The sequence below is a fragment of the Gouania willdenowi genome, chromosome 17 (genome assembly GCF_900634775.1).
Source record: "Gouania willdenowi chromosome 17, fGouWil2.1, whole genome shotgun sequence".
Classification (NCBI taxonomy): Eukaryota; Metazoa; Chordata; class Actinopteri; order Blenniiformes; family Gobiesocidae; genus Gouania; species Gouania willdenowi.
This window is the reverse complement of record NC_041060.1, coordinates 15,731,953-15,749,916: the sequence shown is the minus strand read 5'-3', so window position 1 is coordinate 15,749,916 and position 17,964 is coordinate 15,731,953. Positions and strand designations below refer to the sequence as shown.

At 39.2% G+C, this 17,964-nt stretch overlaps 2 protein-coding genes across 7 annotated transcripts in view; both read right to left on the bottom strand.

Annotated features, from left to right (window-relative positions):
• mtcl1 (microtubule crosslinking factor 1) overlaps positions 1 to 4,121 on the bottom strand; it is a 64,799-nt gene extending 60,678 nt beyond the window's left edge. For all 6 annotated transcript variants that reach the window (XM_028472478.1, XM_028472480.1, XM_028472481.1 and 3 more), the window contains exon 1: positions 3,064 to 4,121. In XM_028472478.1, coding sequence (XP_028328279.1) covers positions 3,064 to 3,750 — 687 coding nt within the window. In that variant the 5' untranslated portion in view covers positions 3,751 to 4,121. The remainder of the gene's footprint in view (positions 1 to 3,063) is intronic.
• Positions 4,122 to 7,288: 3,167 nt separating this feature from the next.
• On the bottom strand, positions 7,289 to 17,854 carry rab12 (RAB12, member RAS oncogene family). Its single transcript, XM_028473330.1, has 6 exons — positions 17,440 to 17,854; positions 16,172 to 16,232; positions 12,194 to 12,332; positions 11,475 to 11,564; positions 11,059 to 11,163; positions 7,289 to 8,946 (listed from the first exon to the last, which is right to left on the bottom strand). Exons 1-6 carry the CDS (start codon positions 17,666 to 17,668, stop codon positions 8,839 to 8,841), a joined length of 732 nt encoding a protein of 243 aa, XP_028329131.1. The 5' UTR covers positions 17,669 to 17,854; the 3' UTR covers positions 7,289 to 8,838.
• Between the last annotated feature and the right edge of the window lie 110 nt (positions 17,855 to 17,964).

Sequence of the window (17,964 nt, the reverse complement as noted above, 5' to 3'; positions counted from 1 at the left end):
TACAGCCAGACTTTTTTGGAAGGTATTAACAGAAGAGCGAGAATAGAGAGGTAGTATTTAACACACCTTTGTGAACCAACCAAACACACTCAAAAATGACAAAAGGGTTTAAGTGGTGCAAGTCCTCTTAGCGCTGATGATGTAACGTCAGGAGTTGGCTTTAAGCGTCTTATCTGTTGGAATGATGCAATCATATTCTGTATCAACCTGAAACCACCCTGTCAGGACAAAGAGGGCGAGGAGGCAGATTTTTCTCAGAAACCGATAAACCAATGTGATACAATAGTTTGTTTAAAGGGGGGATGCTTGGCTCTTTAGATTTCCCCTGAGACTGACGCTTTGAGGCTCGACTGGCACCTAATGAAAAGACAACTTAAAGCAGGGAGGAGGAGGAGGAGGGGGAGATGGAGTGGGTCAATTAATAACACCTAAATCTATCCTCATTTATAAAAGTGCAGGAGTCATTGTGTAGATAGAAGCAGGACTCCATCAGCTATTGGAGTTAATGACCTCACTAAGGGTCAGAATAATCGATGGACAGGTTAAAAACAAAGTCAGAGGTGGAGAATTCTGGGAAAAGGTATATTTAAAGAAAATGGCAGAGGATATGGAAGATATGTGAGCTGGATCAGCATCCTTCATTAGTTTAGTAGAGTATATATATAGAATAAAGAACATATCTTGGGACGAGATATCGCGGTACCAAAACGTCAAAAGATTTACAGATAAAGATATATCGTCATTGGTAGAAGTGATATTGCGATACTGAATTTTGCAAAAGTGAAATATATCAATAAATATTCATTTATTAGCTGCTTTTAACCAAAGCGACATACAACGCAAGCACTTATTGGGTTATGGGACTTGCTCAACAACCCACAGTGATGGCCAAGGTTGGATTCTAACCGGCGACCCTCCGATTACAAGACCACTTCCTTAAACGTTAAGCCAAATAATGTGATATTTAATAAAAGCCTTGATGGTCATGGAGTGCTGAGGCTTAACCAAACTTGCGAGTGACTCAGGCAACCAACTGGACACAGGAAACCATTTAACTAACATGTGATGGGCAATTATGGAAGCATACTGTATGTGTATCATAATTTAATAATAAAAAAATTAATTAAAACATAAAATAATTGTAAAAATATATGATCAAAAAGCATTTCTGTAGTAATTCATTTTAAAATGAATTACTACAGATATGATTCCATAGACAAACAACAACTTAAAAAGAAGTCTATTAAGTATTAAAATTTAAAAAAGAAAGAGAAAAAAAAAGCTGATAGCTGAGATTTTGACCACATTATATTTTATAAAATTGTCATTTTCATGCATATTTTCATGGAAATAAAAAAGAAATACTTTTTTTATATATACACATGACTACAAAACACTTAGGAAATCATGCCAAATAGGTCAGGAAATACATTTGAATTGATTTAGTCATTTTAAATGTTTTTGAAACAGCCGTCAGGGCCCAGCCATCGCACTACGTAAATAATTAAATAACAGAATAAATTACAGACAATTTTTTAAATTCAAAGTGCGTACATATATACTGAGGTACCGTACTATAAGGTGTATTTTTTCATGCCTTTTTGAATTGAAAGAAATGCAGTTGTACAGAAAATGCTTCTGAGAAAGATACTTTTTAAGGTAGAATTTCCAGCTCGGGTCACTTCCCTGAATCGCACCACTGCTCAGCATCAGGTCGAACCTATAAACTAAAGGATGATACAGGAAACTACAGCGTATCTGTTTTAAGAACAGATGGACTACAGAAGGAGGGGGTCCCCCTCATGGATCTCAGAGGGACTGGGGGTGCTGACAGGCCTCAGGGACCCAGCTGGCAGGCTGACACCCAGACAGGAGGGTGTCTGAGCCCCACACACACAGGACATCTGACTGTTATCAACTCCTGGGGGATAAAGCCATTGCCGCAAGAGCTGGGAAAGCTGATTAACTCTGCTGTGATTCCACTGAGCCAGAGAGAGACACAGACATGCGTGATCAACTTTAAAATAACACTCCCACTAGTAGAATGCACATAAATCTGCAGACTGTGTGTGAAAGCCTGCTGAGAAGGGTGAAGAGGGGGTTCTGCAAAGAACCTTTGGACAGGATCATTATGCAACACTGATCAAAAAGCCTGATGTTGTGCATTATCTGTTCTTAACTGATATTTGTGCAGAAAACATTAATTCAGCATGAGAAAAACCAAAAAGTACCATCAAATGAATTATATTCTACTTTGAGTCGCATCCCTGAATAAAAAGGTACAAAAAAATAACAATAATAATTACATTTTACAAAGATTTCCTCCTGGGGTCCAATGTGGGTAAAAAGGGAGGTAAAAATAGCAGCTATATAAGAAACCAGGAGTGAAGCTTGCTTCAATAGAGGTTATGTTCTAGGGAAGGAGGAGGTTAAAATACAGGATGGTTATACCTTGGAAAGGGATGTCATTGTATAGTTTGTTTTTTGTTTTTAAACCTGAAATGGATTGGTTCCGAACCTTTTTTGGGTCGTGACCCCATTTTTAGATCACATATTTCTCTGTAGAATTAATTTTTGATCATGTTTGTTATACAGGATTAGTGCAAAGATGCACAACAGGTGCCAGCTAAAATACATTTTTCTACTGCATTTTATTTGAACAAGAATTATATTTAAGAAAGTTAAATGTTTGAAAATGTTTGTGGTAAAGAATAATAAATACACAATAATAATTGCACAATAATTGAAAAACATATAATTTTACTCAGTATATATATATATATATATATATATTTTTTTAATCAAATACCATTTATTTCAGACGACCCCATTTTAATTCCAGGCGACTCCACATGGGGTGCTGGATTAAACTCAGGTTAGGTTGTATTATCTTGTAGGTGCACATGCTGGCTTTGGTCAGACAGCAGGTGAAACTTCAAGGTGGTTTGTGTTTGGGAAACTGGTCTGACGGACACAAGTCATCATTGGCCTACTCATGATATGTTTAAAGAAAAGTAAAGTCCCCTAAAAGGTGTTTCTGATGGTGTGTCAAAGCTGGCCTACCTTGAGGTAGTCGTTTTCAGACCTCAGGTCCTCTAACTCCCGCAGCAGGTCCTCCGGGGTCTCCTCCTTGGTACCCGTGGGTTTGAACAGTGCACTGCCGGAGCTTTTCCCCAGGCGGATCTTCTCTCCATGGTCCCGGGGACCCAGGCTCCCTGTAGCGGGAGGGTCCCTGTCACTGGAGCCGGTGCCGGACTCGGCGTCGCTGCTGGCGGCCGGTACCGACAGCGGCTCAGAGACGCAGTCCGACAGGTCCGAGCTGCTGTCTGTGTGGCTGACCCGGCAGAGAGGAACCCGGATAGGGGACACCTGCAGGCTGGGGGGACCTGGGGTGGGTTTCCCTTTCTTTCCTTTGGAGAGGACGGGGCTGCTGGTGCTGAGGGCTTTAGGCTCAGCAGACACATGTAGAGGCACCTTAGGCTTTTTCACACCGGTGGACTTGGTGATTAATTTACCCGGACCTGGTTTGTCTTTGGCCCCGGAGGTGGAGCGCCTGGAGCTGCGGGTCGGAGGAGCTCCGGCCCCAGGCTGCTGCGGCTGCTTGTTGTTGAATTTGGGGGATTTAGGGACGATGGCAGGAGGCTTGTTGGAGCGGGAGTGAACATCCTTGAGGAAGGGTCTGGCCGGGGATGGGGCTCGGTTCAGTCTCTTCTTCTCCTGGTGGTTGTGCGGTTTGGTGTCGCTCTCCATGATCCACGGACACCGGTAGGAGCAGGAGGAGCCCACACAGGGAAGCGAGGGGTCCGGACACTAGCAGCACAGCTCACGGGGTTCTCTACTTCGGTCTCGGTCGTGCTGTGGATGCGCATCCTGGTTTTTCTTTTTTTTCTTCTCACTCCATCCTGACCGCATTCACCAGGTTGTCATCGTAGTCCCGGACACCTGACTCTCTGACGGCTGGCACATCGGCTGCATCTGCACACACGCCTCATACGGCTTCAGTGAGGCAGGAAGGAGTGAGTTGGTGGGGGTTCTGGTGCTAAGCAGGTCTCCATCCCTCAGTGTGAAGATCCCAGATCACTCCCTCTTCTCTGGCATCAAGGATCTGCAGCCGTTGCGGTGTGGGAGTCCCTCCGCCCCATGCACTGCACCACGCATGCGCAGACACACACCCGATTCCCTGGGAACAGGTTTTTACTCTATGGTTTTTACACACTGGTGTGCAAGCTTCAAGGTAGACTTACTTGTGTCTTTATTATTCAATCAAAAACATAATTTTCAATCAAATAATATCTCTAATAAATATAAAGTGACTTTTTTTGACTGAAGCTATTTTTTTTTAGATGAATAACACACACAAATGTCCTACCCCAGTGGTTCACAACCTTTTTTAGATCGTGACCCAATTTTGATATCAAGGATTTCTCGTGACCCAGAGGACATTTTTTTTTCTCTAGAATTACTTTTTGATCATGTTTGTTTTGCTGTATTACAAATACACAATAGACAGGATTAGTGGCAAGTTGTGCCAGTTCAGATTTGTAAAAAAGAAAAAGCATTTTATTATTTATTAAATTTATAAATGACAAAGTGAAAGTATGGAATTCAGTTGTTTAAGATTTGTTTAAAAAAAATAAAAATAAAAAACGTAGTTTTAACCAGTTTTTTTTTTTTTTTAACCAGTTACTAGACATTTCAGACGACCCTGCATGGGGTCCCGATCTAAAGTTTAAGAAACACTGTCCTACCCATATATGGCCCAAATCAAATGTTTTTTTTTCCCAATCAAATAACTCACTTCAATAATAATATTAATAGAAACATTTTCAATCAAAGAAAAAAGTGTTAAAATGCCATTTTTGGTGTCAAATATTACAATTTTTTATTTGATTGGAAAGGTGTTTATTTGAAGTTTTTTTGATTAAAAAATATTTTTGACGGAATAAGAATAACCCAAGTCTACCTCTTATATTATTGGATACACACCTGCTCACATGGTTCATGCATGTGCCTGTAAAAAGCACTGATTTTTTAAGCTTTTAGTTTATTGGTTTTCACCCTGTAACAAGTACTTTAGGTAATATTTTTCTTGCATAGCTGCATGTTTAACATCATCACTATACAAATGTTGATATCAGTACAAGCAAGCCTAAGTTGCTCTAAAATGCAGTTTAATGCCATTTATTAGGGATTAAAAAGTATCCAAACACACCTTGTCCTGTGTCCAAAACTGAAGTTAAACAATGAATTAGCCTACTGTACCTGTGGTTAATTATATCTTTGTTTTTTTTTGTAAAGAGTTTAATTATAAAATAACTCATATAGACACAATCCGTTATGAGGAATGCTGAGATCAGACAAAAAAAAAAAACCAAGTCACAAAGAGTCACCATTGAGCAAATTGAGGTTTTTGGACTCAGGCTGGTAATCATTATTCCCGAGTCATTCAATCTAAAAAGGTGAATTATTTGATTGACTGATGACCTTTTGCCTTCAGATAATTAGGAAGACAGAGGTGCTAATAGTTGGTGTCCCATTACATCCAGTGTAACAGCTTTTATCAAAAAGCCCAACATTGTGTGACTGCTTTGATGCTTCAGGACCTAAGCAACATATGGTGAAAACATGAACTCTGCTCTCTACCAATGAATCCATGTCTGTATCTAACCATCAGTTTCACATTGGTTTCTGACCTTTAACTCAAGCAGGAAAAACAAGTGAATCTATAATGACAAAGTCAAAGTTCAAAATGAGAAACCCTCCAAGGTGCTGAAATGTAAGAGGATTTTACAAGGAAAAAAACAAAATCCCGCCCGCCCCCCACAAGATGTGAAAGACTCGTCCCCAAGTTTTGAGTTGGCAATTATAAGCTTTAGATGGGTAATTGTTTTTTTTCCCTAATATTTTTCACACAGGCGTTGGTTCAATAAAATCATCATTCACAAAGAGCATTCTGTATTCAATCTTTACTTTGTCTTTGGTTCTTCTTTTTCAGATCTTAAAATAAGTTTAAATTACTGAAGTATGCGAGTGTGAAACTAAACCTAACACAGAGGGAGCAAATACGCACTGTACACAAAAATATATAAACAAGTATTTAAGATGAATAGAAATTGTAGTTTGAACCTCTAAATAGCTCTAAAACCATAATTTAAAACCAGTGTCCCAAAACAACTGAATGGAATGAGACTTTGTTGACTGGATTTTTTTTTAAATTAATTCATAAACTTAATATTTCCAGCAAGATTCTTTTCCGTCTTCTTTTTGAATAATATGTTAAGGTGGATTTCCTAAGGAACAGTTGTCTGAATAAATGAAACCTTAGCATACTATTAAAAAAGACAAACTTAATATCGCTAGAATTACTAAGCAGAAGTCAAGGAAACTTCAAAGGAAACATAAAAGCAATCAGCAGATGCCTCTGACGAAAACTGGCAGTTGTCAGTTGAAACATGTCAGGAGATCAAAGTGGATTCCTAAGGAACAGTTGTCTGAATAAATGAAACCTTAACATATTATTCAAAAATAATCTTGCTGGAATTACTAAGCAGAAGTCAAGTAAACTTCAAAGGAAACATAAAAGCGATCAACAGAAGCCTCTGACGAAGGCTGGAAGTTGTCAGTCGAAACATGTCAGAAGATCAAAATGGATTTCCTAAGGAACAGTTGTCTGAATGAATGAAACCTTAACATATAACTTAATATCTAATAAGTGATGGATTTACAATACAAAAGAGTTTAACCTATAAACAACCTGCTGTTGGGAGCTGTGTACTCATTTTCCTTAAAAGTAAATGGTTCATTCACCATATTACCAGAAGTTATACCAAAACATCCAGTATATAAAAAAGAGACACAATCTGCTAATAAATACAAACATCTTTAATTGCATTTCGTTAGTTCAAGAATGCCAAAAGTTATAAATATCACAAATCTGCTTTTAACATGCCATTCGGAAACTTTAGACAAGTTTACAAAATAGTTTTTTGTTTTTCAATTGATATACAATTTAGATAAAATATATTTTTCATGTGTCACTCTTAGAACACTGCTGAGTATAATGCTTGGTTATTAAAACAAGAATTTGCAGGGTTAGTGCCAAAGCGAAATGTCAAGGATAGAGAGTGCAAATAATAACGTCAATGCCATTAATCGATGAATGAACCGGTAAATACACACACCTCATGTTTTTCTAGACAACACTAGTGGTTTGACTTCCAAAGATGGAACTGATGAGTGTTCAATGTGTTCTAAAAAGGAACATAACTAATAATGAAAATTTTTACTGTTTTTTTTTTTTTTACTAAATATGCACAATTTTTAGCCTCCAACACAAGAGTTTTGCATTGAATTTAAAATTGATTTTGAGAAAAAAATCAATTTTGGTGCTTGTTGATCTGCTGAGCAGAGGATAAAAGGCCCAGTGTAAGGTTTATAACACTGCAATACCCACGAATCCTAGACAAAAGAATATGTTTTTTTTCTAAACATAGATGGGCATTGCTTATACATGCATAGCTGGGACTGGAAAAGAGCAAGTTATGAGAAACCACACTTTAAAAAAAACAACATAATCCTGAATCTCCTCTTTGATCGTTAAATGAAATCAATCAAGCTGAAAAGTTACTGCAAGAGGAGAATAATTATTTCTTTCATCCTACATACAGCTCACAGGAAAGAGCTTTTTGTTGAAGCCGTTGCTGATTGTGTGTACCGAAATGATGAAATGAGACTTTTTCACCAATTTTGCTGACAGATTTTCCTGAGGCTCTCACATGCCAGTCCAACCTAATTACACTCGGCTACTCTTCCGAAAGGCTGCAGTCAAAGTCTTCCAAAAATTTAGAGAGGATGTACTAACTAAACCACAAAATATGTAACACAAACTACACAGAGCTACACCTGCAGGCTGCTGGTGTATTAGCACTGAGCAGCGTCTCAGCTTGTTTTTTAAACCACAAACAAAAAAGGAAAGTAGTTGTTTCATAAGAACTCCTTAAATATTACATTATCCACCTCTCTTTGCATTCATATCAAAGCAGTGTCTGCAAAATTACCACGGAAGGGAATTGCCACAGGGAAGTTGGATCGAAGTGCAAACTTTTACAATTTATACAAATCGGACACAAGCTATTCCAGCCCTCTTTAATACTTTAAGGCAAAGCAATGCAAGACTGAAGTCATTCCCACACATAATCATTCTCCTTGTCCAGTAACAGTCCATATTTACATGATGTGCTTTAGTTTAAGTCCAGTCAACATCTCACCTGACAATAATACACAACAAAACTAGTGTATAAAGACCCAGAATTTTAACTTTACTTGATGAAAGACGTCGTTTCTCCTCTGTGAGTTGATGGAGATAACAAACTGTTGGGAACACTTGATTCACTCATCATATGAGTGACAACTAAGGAAAACTCAAAGGGATCCAACTGTAAGGCTCTCAGTGTGAGGCCCGCTCTTTGCAACATGTTGATCTGCTACTAGCCTCTCTCTCCCTCTCTCTCCACCTGGAAGGCACCAATGGGGCCGAGCTAATCAATCGGCCTTAGCGATGAGGTAGTCTGGGTCAAGTGTTGGTAGGAAGCAGGTGATTCACAATGTGGAACGGTTAGTGCGGTGCAGCTCATAAAGTACAGTTAGAATAAACACGAGAGGATAATACTGATGAGTGTGGCTGTGAGGCTTGTAAAAGCCAGTAGTCCTGGTCAAAACTGCTGCTTTCTGCCGCCCCCTGGTGGCTACGTTGGCCTTTTTTCCAATATGTGCATTGTGTAACGTGTGTGTGTCGTGTGTAGTGTGTGCTTGAGTTGTGTGCAACAGGGGACCAGACTCTCAGCAGCAGCGCATGCGAGGAGGAGGCAGCTCTGGCGGCACTTCCGGTTCAGGCTGCAGAGACAGGACGCTGCCAGAAAGCTCCTTGTTGGTAACTTCTAGAGGCATCTGTTGGATCAAAGACAAAGATCCACATCAAAATATGACTCGTGTCAAACTTAAGGCCCGGGGGCCAAATCCAACCCTTTAGAGCATCAAATTCAGCCTTCAGGAGACATTTTAAATGACACAGAAAACATTAATCAAGGTATTAAAATACCAAATAATCCAATTGTAGATCTCTTAAATTCAAAAATATAATGAAACTCCACAATATGTTTATGGGCTTGCAGTTTTCCTGTGCTTATATCACATGAATGCAGTCATTTTTAACTGCAAATTGTAAAAAGAAGTCTACATTTTTCCACAAATCTTGCAATTTCTCACAAACAATTCGACAAAATTCCTATAAATTACGCAAATTACAAAATGAAGATCTGGCAGGGACTGATATTGAAAAGTAGAGCACAACGATGGTAAAATTGCTCGTTCCCCAACCTAAAATTTGTGGCCCACTTGAGTCCACCAAACTGGTCCGTATTAGGCCCCTGAACTAAAAAATGAGTTTGACACCCATGCTCTAGATGCAAGTAGAAAAGGATATCTATACCTGGAAGGATTTGCCCTCATCTTCCTCGAATTATTGACATTTCAATAAGAAGGAGTCAGGGTTTGGGTCAATTATAATTGTAATCGCGTAATCGATAATTAATTACAATTATGATGTAATTATGATTGTAATTTTAAAAATATGTTGCTGTTGAAATCATAATTGAATTGTAATTAATTTAATATAATTGACCTTGTAATTAAAAACAGTCATTTACAATGCAAAAATGGGAAACAATGTTACAGTTCTATGGCTGACACATACAGTATATGTAAACAATTAATAAAATATGTTTCATATCAAGTTTTCCCACTACATTTAAGTTCTCTTGAGTATAATTTTACCATTTAAAAAAAAAAACTTAATTAAAGGGTATACTGATAGAAAAAAAGGCTCAAAATAAAACCTATATTTTAATTGACAAGGAACCCTAACAAAGTAACCAAGAGATTAAAACACATTTGATGATCGATGATATTTTTAGTGTATTTTACAGCTAAAACTGGGTCAAAATCGACCCGTTGTCGTAAGAGATGCTAACAGAAAGCTAACACAAGTGGAAGGTTAATTTTTATGGGGTTATTTATTTCATGCTCTGTAATTGTGATTAATAGAATTTAAGTAATAACAGATTGTAACTGTTTTAGGGGAAAAATAATTAAAATTTTAATTGCAACTGAAAAAAATGCCCATTATCGTAATCATAACTAAGTTGTAATTTAAAGCAGAACTAAGTAACTTGCGCGTAGCACTCCCCCTACAGGTCCCTTTTGGTTATGTCACTGTCGCGAAAACTCGGAATAAGTAATACGGAAGGAGTAGTGTGGAAATGTGTGTGATGTTTTTGTTTGTGTGCTGACAAAGCGACTCTGAAAATGGATGGATGGATATTTGTGTGTGTGCTGCCTGATGGTGCGCTGGGTTGCGAGTGTGTGCATGCCTGTTGCTGCGACGACAGTTTGTGTGCGTGCCTGCTGCTGCTGAGCTGTCACTGCATGGAGATGGTCCGTTCCTCAGACAAAGGTCTTCTCTGCCTTTTTTTTGCTGGCTCCGCCATGATATAGGTTTGAGAAAAGTGAATTTGTAGACAACCATGTGCAGCCATGGGGCTGGTCATAATCTAGCATTAGTTTGTATTGGGCTGCCGTACAGCAGGACGTCTTGCCATTGGATCGGAGGCAGGAAAGTTGCAAGTACGGTTTTCTGGCCAGAGACAGCACGGAGAGATGAAAGACCCCCCAATCACCCCATAAAAACTTGTATTACCCTCGCAGGGCTGAGAAGGATTTATTAAGGTGAAAAAGTTACGTAGTTCTGCTTTAACATGGTTAATTGAAGACGTAATTGTAATTGACCCCAACCCTGGCAGGAGTTACTGTTAATAAAAGAACCAAAAGGTATGCTTTCAATCCAATCATTCAGAATAAAGACATAGTTATTTAGATGACTTGATGAGTTTACAAGGCTTTAAATAAGATTGTAAAACAGTGAATTCAAGGTGGTTGATTTATGAAATTGCCTCAGTTTCAGAGCTTTTAACTCGTACATTTTTACAGGAAACACACACCAACCTTGCTGAGAATGTCATCAACTAGCTTTAGGAAAATCTCATCCACATTGAAATTGTCCTTGGCACTTGCTTCGCAGAAGCGCATTCCACTGATTCGAGAGGCAAACTGTTCAAATAGAAAAAAAAAAAACAGGAATGAATGAGCACAACATCACAAAGCAGCAAATTAAATGATAAGCGCACAGAATAAAAAAGTCAGTACTCCTTCAGTTTAAAGTTTAAAGCGACTATGTTGCTTTTCTATACATGTCTATGAAGGACAAGGCCACAGAAGCATGTAGAACACACAAAATCAACACTAAAGGTTGAAAACAAGCTAAAGAGTGTGATTAAATAGTGATACTGTGCTGTTGGTATTGCAAATACAAAGTATTCTAAAATGTTTCCAACTCAGGCTGTGGGAAAGAGTGAACACACCCTCTCTCCTTGCTGTTTGGAAATGATGCGATCACTCTCACAGTCCAGTTTGTTTCCAACCAGCAGCAGCTCGGCTTCTTCTGACGCGTACTGACATTAGGGGGTAAAAAAGAAAAGAAAGAAACAGAGGTGAGACCCACACAAGCATCACAATATAACCTGCATTATTTTTACTTTTTATTTGTATATTCTTTTAATGTACTTATTTATGAATTTTTACTTTTATCTTAACTTTGTTTTGTGGCTGGGTGGATACATACGCATGTCTGTGGCCATTTATATGCGTAGCTGCGTATAAGTGTGCAGGTAGAAGAGTGGGTATAGTATGTGTGTATATGGATATACAGTATATATATGTACAATGTACTCTTGCTGGGTTTTTTATTTATTTATGTTTTATTCTTTATTTCCTCAGCATTATGTTGACTATTTTGCTTGTATAGAATATACTGTAACTATGCTTGTGTATACATAGTTTGGGTGGTAGTATACAGGATTTATTTTTGTCTTTAGTTATTATTGTCTCAACTATGAAAAGAAAAGGACTGACTGGGTTTAGGGGGGTTGGGGGAGAGAAAATGTTCAATAATTTTCAATTTTTTTTCCATTGTACCTTTGTAATGCACATTTTTTTCTGGAAATAAAAAGTTGAAATATAAAATATAACCCGGATGACAGACAATGGATCAATTTATGTCCACAAGTAAATCACCGTATACCTTGTCAATCATTTTCATCCATTTAGGAAGATCCGCGAATGTCTCCTCTTTAGTGATGTCGTACACGAGCACGATTCCCTTGGCTCCTCTGTAGTAGGCCGATGTGATGCTGTTGAACCTCTCCTGTCCCGCAGTGTCCCTGGAAGGAAAACATTCAATAAAAACGCAGTCAGAAATCAAATCCACCAATAATGTATTAAATCACGCTACATACACTTCCAAGTGCCATTGATTTATTTATTCTATAAACCAAGGAATCACGACTAATTACCAGTTCGTATTTTCATTCGGAAAGATGAATTTTTTTTTACCAGACACAGAACCAATGAAACAAACTTTGAAAGGACTTCTCATGCCATGGATTTAAGAAATATTGGATTAATGTCTAAAAGCTGGTCAGTTTGACAGAATTTGGTGAGTCGCGGTTTATGCCATTACGGGAAGAGGATTAGGGCCAATTTTGATGGAGAAAATAATTTTGGGCAAATCAAGAATAAAGTCGAAATGTGGAGAATAAAATTGAATTTACGAGGATAAAGTTAAAACATAATGTTGAGATTAAAGTAAAAAAGTTGAAATTTAAAAAATGAACTAAAAACTAAAAATACAGTATAATGCCCTAGTCAGCTTCTGTAGATTTGACTTCATTAGCAAACCTTCCATTTTTAATCACATTATTGTATTTTCAAAAATTCAACTTTAATCTAGTCTTTTGAACTTTAATCTCGATATTATAATTCAATTTTATCCTCAAAATTTCAACTTTTTTCTCGACATTTCGACTTCATTCTTGATTTGCCCAAATTTATTTTCTCCATGAAAATTGGCTCTAATCTACTTTCGTAACGCAATAGCCACACTAACGGGACATTTTTTTAAATTTACAAGCAAGATCCTCATTTTTGATTTGAAAGCATGGGTGTATTAATTTTGAGCAATGACTCAGCTGATCATGGGAGTCCTGCACTAGGAACACGACAGGCAGTTTAAGCTCCACTCACAGCTCTGTGTGACTGTACCTTTAGTCTGATTCTCCCCCCTCTGTGAGTCACAGTCAGGCTTATGAGCAGAAGAACAGACAGTGACAACAGCAACAACGCCAAAGTTAGAGGAAGGCTTGTGCTGCAGTCTGACGTAAGACATGAAAAAACCAAACCGTACAGAAACACGACTGATCAGGATGTAACTAACCAAGATGAAAGAGTGGGGTCAACCAGTAATGGTCAAACAGGTGGATGTGATATGGTGACAGGACGGTTTCAGTCAAAACATGTCAGGAGATGAAAGTGGATTTCCTGAGGAGGAACTGTTGTCAGAATAAATGAAACCTTAATATAATAACTAATCATAAGAGGTGATCCTTGGCTCCCAAAAATTTGAGCACCACTGATTTAGTTAACCGGGGGGTATGTGACAAGGCGGCACGAGCAGGAGGCGGTGAGTAATGAGAAAAACCAGGGAGGCCGTCTTAGTGGTCCACTTCCTTTTTTTTGGGGTATTTATTTTTTTGGTGCAAAAATACAATAAAGTGCACAGTGTAAAACAAAGGTGCATCAGAGGACTGACAGGTCTCCTCCAGCAGCAGAACCTAGAGTGAGGGCATCAGGCGCCTTAAATACCCTCCCACTAAACTGGATAAAACCATAAAAGCTAAGCAGGTGTAGAAAATAACATTAGCTTCTAAAACCACTTTCAAATCCTCCAATAAAACCCATAACCATAATATAAACAAAGGAAAACCCCACCACAATAAACTCCCAACCAACATCACCTAACTGAATCAAACTACATCCTAAAACCGATTAAAACCTATTCAGCCACCCCCAAGCTTTTTCGCCCCTTGGTCCAGCCCGGAACGCTTTTCAGCGGCGTCTGTTTCCCTGGGGAATCTTTTGGCCAGACACCGCCACCCTGGACACAAGAGGAAACGTAAGTAGCTTGTACCCACACAGATACACATTCACACACCCAAACATTCACCGCATGCACGCAACACCTAAAGCATCAACTAATTCTTAACATGGCACATAATATTGCACAATCCCAATCCTAAATATCCCGAAATATATTTCATCAAAATATTCTTAAAATAACCAGGCCTACAGTTTAAACCTGGTTTATCCAAGTCATTCGTGACCACGCTGGTTTTTCTTATTTCATCAAACTCTTCTCACCATCTTAGCCAAGCCAACTGTAGATAGCTGTGTTCAAAATCACATGCTAACGCACTATACAATAAACACTCTGAGTAAATACTGTCTACTATATACTATTAGTATGATTAGTATGGTGAGCGTTCCCACTTAAGTATGCTTCCAAGTTTCCCATGATGCATTTCAAACTTACAACGACAAAAACTTAAAGGACACTGAGGCTAAATATCTCCGTAGATTCTCCACCTTTGAAAGTTCTGAAAGCATTTTAAGCGAGAAAGTGACCAAGTAGAATATCAACATGTGGTCAAATGATCCATAAAACTCGTGGAAAACACATTTCATGCCGACATTTCGAAAACCCACCATTGTGCGACTGACAAAACTTCCGGTTAACTTCAAAACATGGGGGTGGTGGCCTAGTGGTTAAGGAAGCGGGCTTGTAATCAGAGGGTCACCGGTTAGAATCCCACCCAGGCCATCGCTGTGGGATGTTGAGCAAATCCAACTGCTACCCGGGAGCCTGCAATTGGCAGCCCACTGGGTAAAAATGCAGAATTTCACTACGGCGATGAATTAAGGATACATTATAAAAAAATGTAAAAAAAAACAAAAAACAAGAGCCCTATTTACAAAAGGGCTAAAAAACTAATGGAAGTCAAAAAGAGATGCTTTTGTTTTGAAAAGAGGATGTTTGACTTTTAGCTTAAAGCTGGTCTCAGGGCGATTTTATGTTCCGCTCGCAATGCATCATGGGGCAGTTGAGTATGACTAGTGTGCCCACTGTGAATACTGAGGAAATGTCCCAATATAGTATACATCTTGTAATCAAAGTGTTCTGAGTGGACAGTGAAGCTATTCTCCTTCTCCTGGCTCTGTAAAATGAAATTCAGCCAATCAGAGATCTTTCTACAAACACGTGTGCTCCATGAGCTGTTTTTGGCGTTACTATTGGCTGCTCGACTGAAGTCGAGGGCCGTTCAGGTACTCTCGGTAGTAATAGTGTAATGACGGACGCCCCAGCAGAAGTCTCCATAACAGCGTTAGACAACAGTTACACAGCAAATCAAAGGAAAAGGCAGACGAGGTGGAGAAGCAACAGTTTAAAGCCACAAACATACTGAGGAGGAACGGATCGCTTTGTGTTCTCATGAATCCCCGTGAATGTGCAGGGTCTTCCCCCCCCACACACACACACAGCTGTCAGAAAGAGAGTGTGATAACAGACGCGTGTAAAGCTTATTCAAGGTGAATTAATTCTATAGTCTGGAAGTGGAGTGATGGTTGTCAGTCCGCTCAGAGCGGCAGTGAGCAGGGATCACAGCCGCCTCTGTGAGCTCTCTGGTGGGGACGAGCTGATGGCCGCAGCCGCGTTGCTCCGGTCAGTAACAAGAGTGATACATGCGTTCATGTTAGAGTCTCTAAAACACCAGTAAAATCTCCAATAACACAAGATGAAGTCCATACATTTGTCATTAGTCTATATTGAGAGAATAAGAGCGTTCAGAAAATATACTGATAAGGGAGGTTCAGTGTTGGTTTCAAAACGGAGTGGTGAGAGGATTCTACGAACTGCAGCTTTAAGAGTAGAAGGCAGCCAGAAAGAGAGTAGTAGACGATTCCGCCCGTCGCCTACGCTTCTGAACATCCCTGATACGATCTAATGTGAATGCACTACATACTCATTTTGAGGTCAGACGAGTAGGACATTAGTATGCGATTTCAAACAGTCAACGTGTACGACTTCAAAAGACCAACGAGATCAATCACAGATTTCCTGATCAGAGATGTGAGGACGCAAATCAAATCTAGATGAGTTACGTACCATATCTGTAGTCTGATCTTCTTTCCTCTTAGTTCAACAGTCTTAATTTTGAAGTCAACTCCTGTGGGAGAAATCACAGAAGACAATTGGATGCAAAATACATTTCTTGTTTTTTTTTTTTTGTTTTGTTTTTTTTGCGTGCAAACAAACTTGTTTGAGAATGTCAACAGTGTTTTGTTTTTTCTGTGTGTGTGTGTTTGTCTACAGGGAGGCTACATAAAGTACATGCTCCAGATGAAGCTGCTGTAAATCATCTTAACCTTCAAAAGATGGTCTGGAACACGACAGTGGCATCTCTCATTTAAAGAAATAAAATAAAATTATGAATAACATTTTACAGCAGAAGTATCCAACCTTTTTTCGGGTCATGACACCACAAATGTCCGGAGACTCCAGAGACAATTTCTTTCCCTATAATTGGTTTTTGATCATGTTTACTAAAATGTGCTACAAACACAGAGTAGCCAGGATTAGTGCATAAAGTGACAAGTGTGCCACCTCAGATATTTTTATACTGCATTTCATTTGAAATAGATTTATATTTGAGAATGTTTAAGTTTAGGATAGTTATTTGATATTTATTGTGAATGTGAAAAAGAATAATAATAAAGAAAAAATTTAAAATATACGTATTTATTTATTTATTTATTTTACCACTGATGAGACATTTCAGGCAACCCTACATGTTCATCTCTTTTGTTGTGAGAAGTGTGGAAAGAACACAAGAGGAAAAATAGAGCTCTGTCAGAGCAGCTGCTTGCTTGCGTGTGTGTGTGTGTGTGTGTGCGTGTGTGCGTGTGTGTGTGTACTATTTCTGGATTGGTTACAGTCTGCCAGTTATTGTCACGTGACACGTTTCCCAAGCAGTTGAGTAACCAATAAACATACATACTTTGTATATGTGTGACATTTATTTCTTATCATCATTCCTTGTAAGATGCACTTGTGTGTGTGTTTTTAATTATTTCTAAATCTGTACTGTCCAAATATCAAAAACAAGTCAATCTGTTTTTTTTTTTTTGGGGGGGGGGGGGGGGGGGGGGGGGGGGGGGGGGGGGGGGGGGGGGGGGGGGGGGCGCTTTAATAATTAAAGTTTGTTAATGCAGAATGTTTTCCTATGATACATTGAGCCTACCTATGAAATGTGTGTGGAAAAAGCCATACATTTATTGTAAACAGTGAAGTGAGTCCCAGTGATTAGTCGGAGCCCTGGATGATGTCTTTAGTGAAATCAGAGCACAACAAAATAAGCCACTTCCTGTCCTTACCCACGGTTGACTTGCAGGCTTCGCAGAAAGTGTCGTCCGTGTATCTCTCCATGAGGCTCGTCTTTCCAACACCGCGGGAACCGATGATGATAATCTGCAGTTTAAAATCAGCGGGCCTCGGTGGCATCTTCCTGCGGCGGGACTGAGCTCCGAGCCCCGGGGACGAGTTGGCCGAGCCCCCGCTGCCACCGCCGGCGGCCCTCCGCGGAAAGTCATATCTGGGATCCATCAGTAGTTCCTCATTTGTGGGTCCAAGCAGAGCAGACACGCGTGGTTACAGTGGCGGAACAAACGATACACACTCCAATTATTGGCTAATGTTACTTCGGGAAGAAGTTTAGTGAAAGTTTGTCAGAAACCGACAGATGTTATTCAGCCATTAGAAACCGTACGTCATGACGTCAGCTCCGTTTCCGACGCGTTGCGTTTGTTTGCTGTTTAGCATTTACGTAACGAAACTCAAAATACATAAACACAATGGGATTCCCGTAAATCGATAGTTATTTGACACAACGACAGTACAAT

Bases quoted from the DNA above. Each gene is read 5' to 3' on its own strand.
- rab12 (XM_028473330.1), bottom strand. From the start codon at position 17,668: ATGGATCCCAGATATGACTTTCCGCGGAGGGCCGCCGGCGGTGGCAGC. The intron at 11,164-11,474 runs GTGTGTTCACTC...CTATTTGAACAG, and splicing joins CCAAACAGCAAGGAGAGAGG to TTTGCCTCTCGAATCAGTGG. The intron at 8,947-11,058 runs GTTGGTGTGTGT...TTGATCCAACAG, and splicing joins TTGATGACATTCTCAGCAAG to ATGCCTCTAGAAGTTACCAA.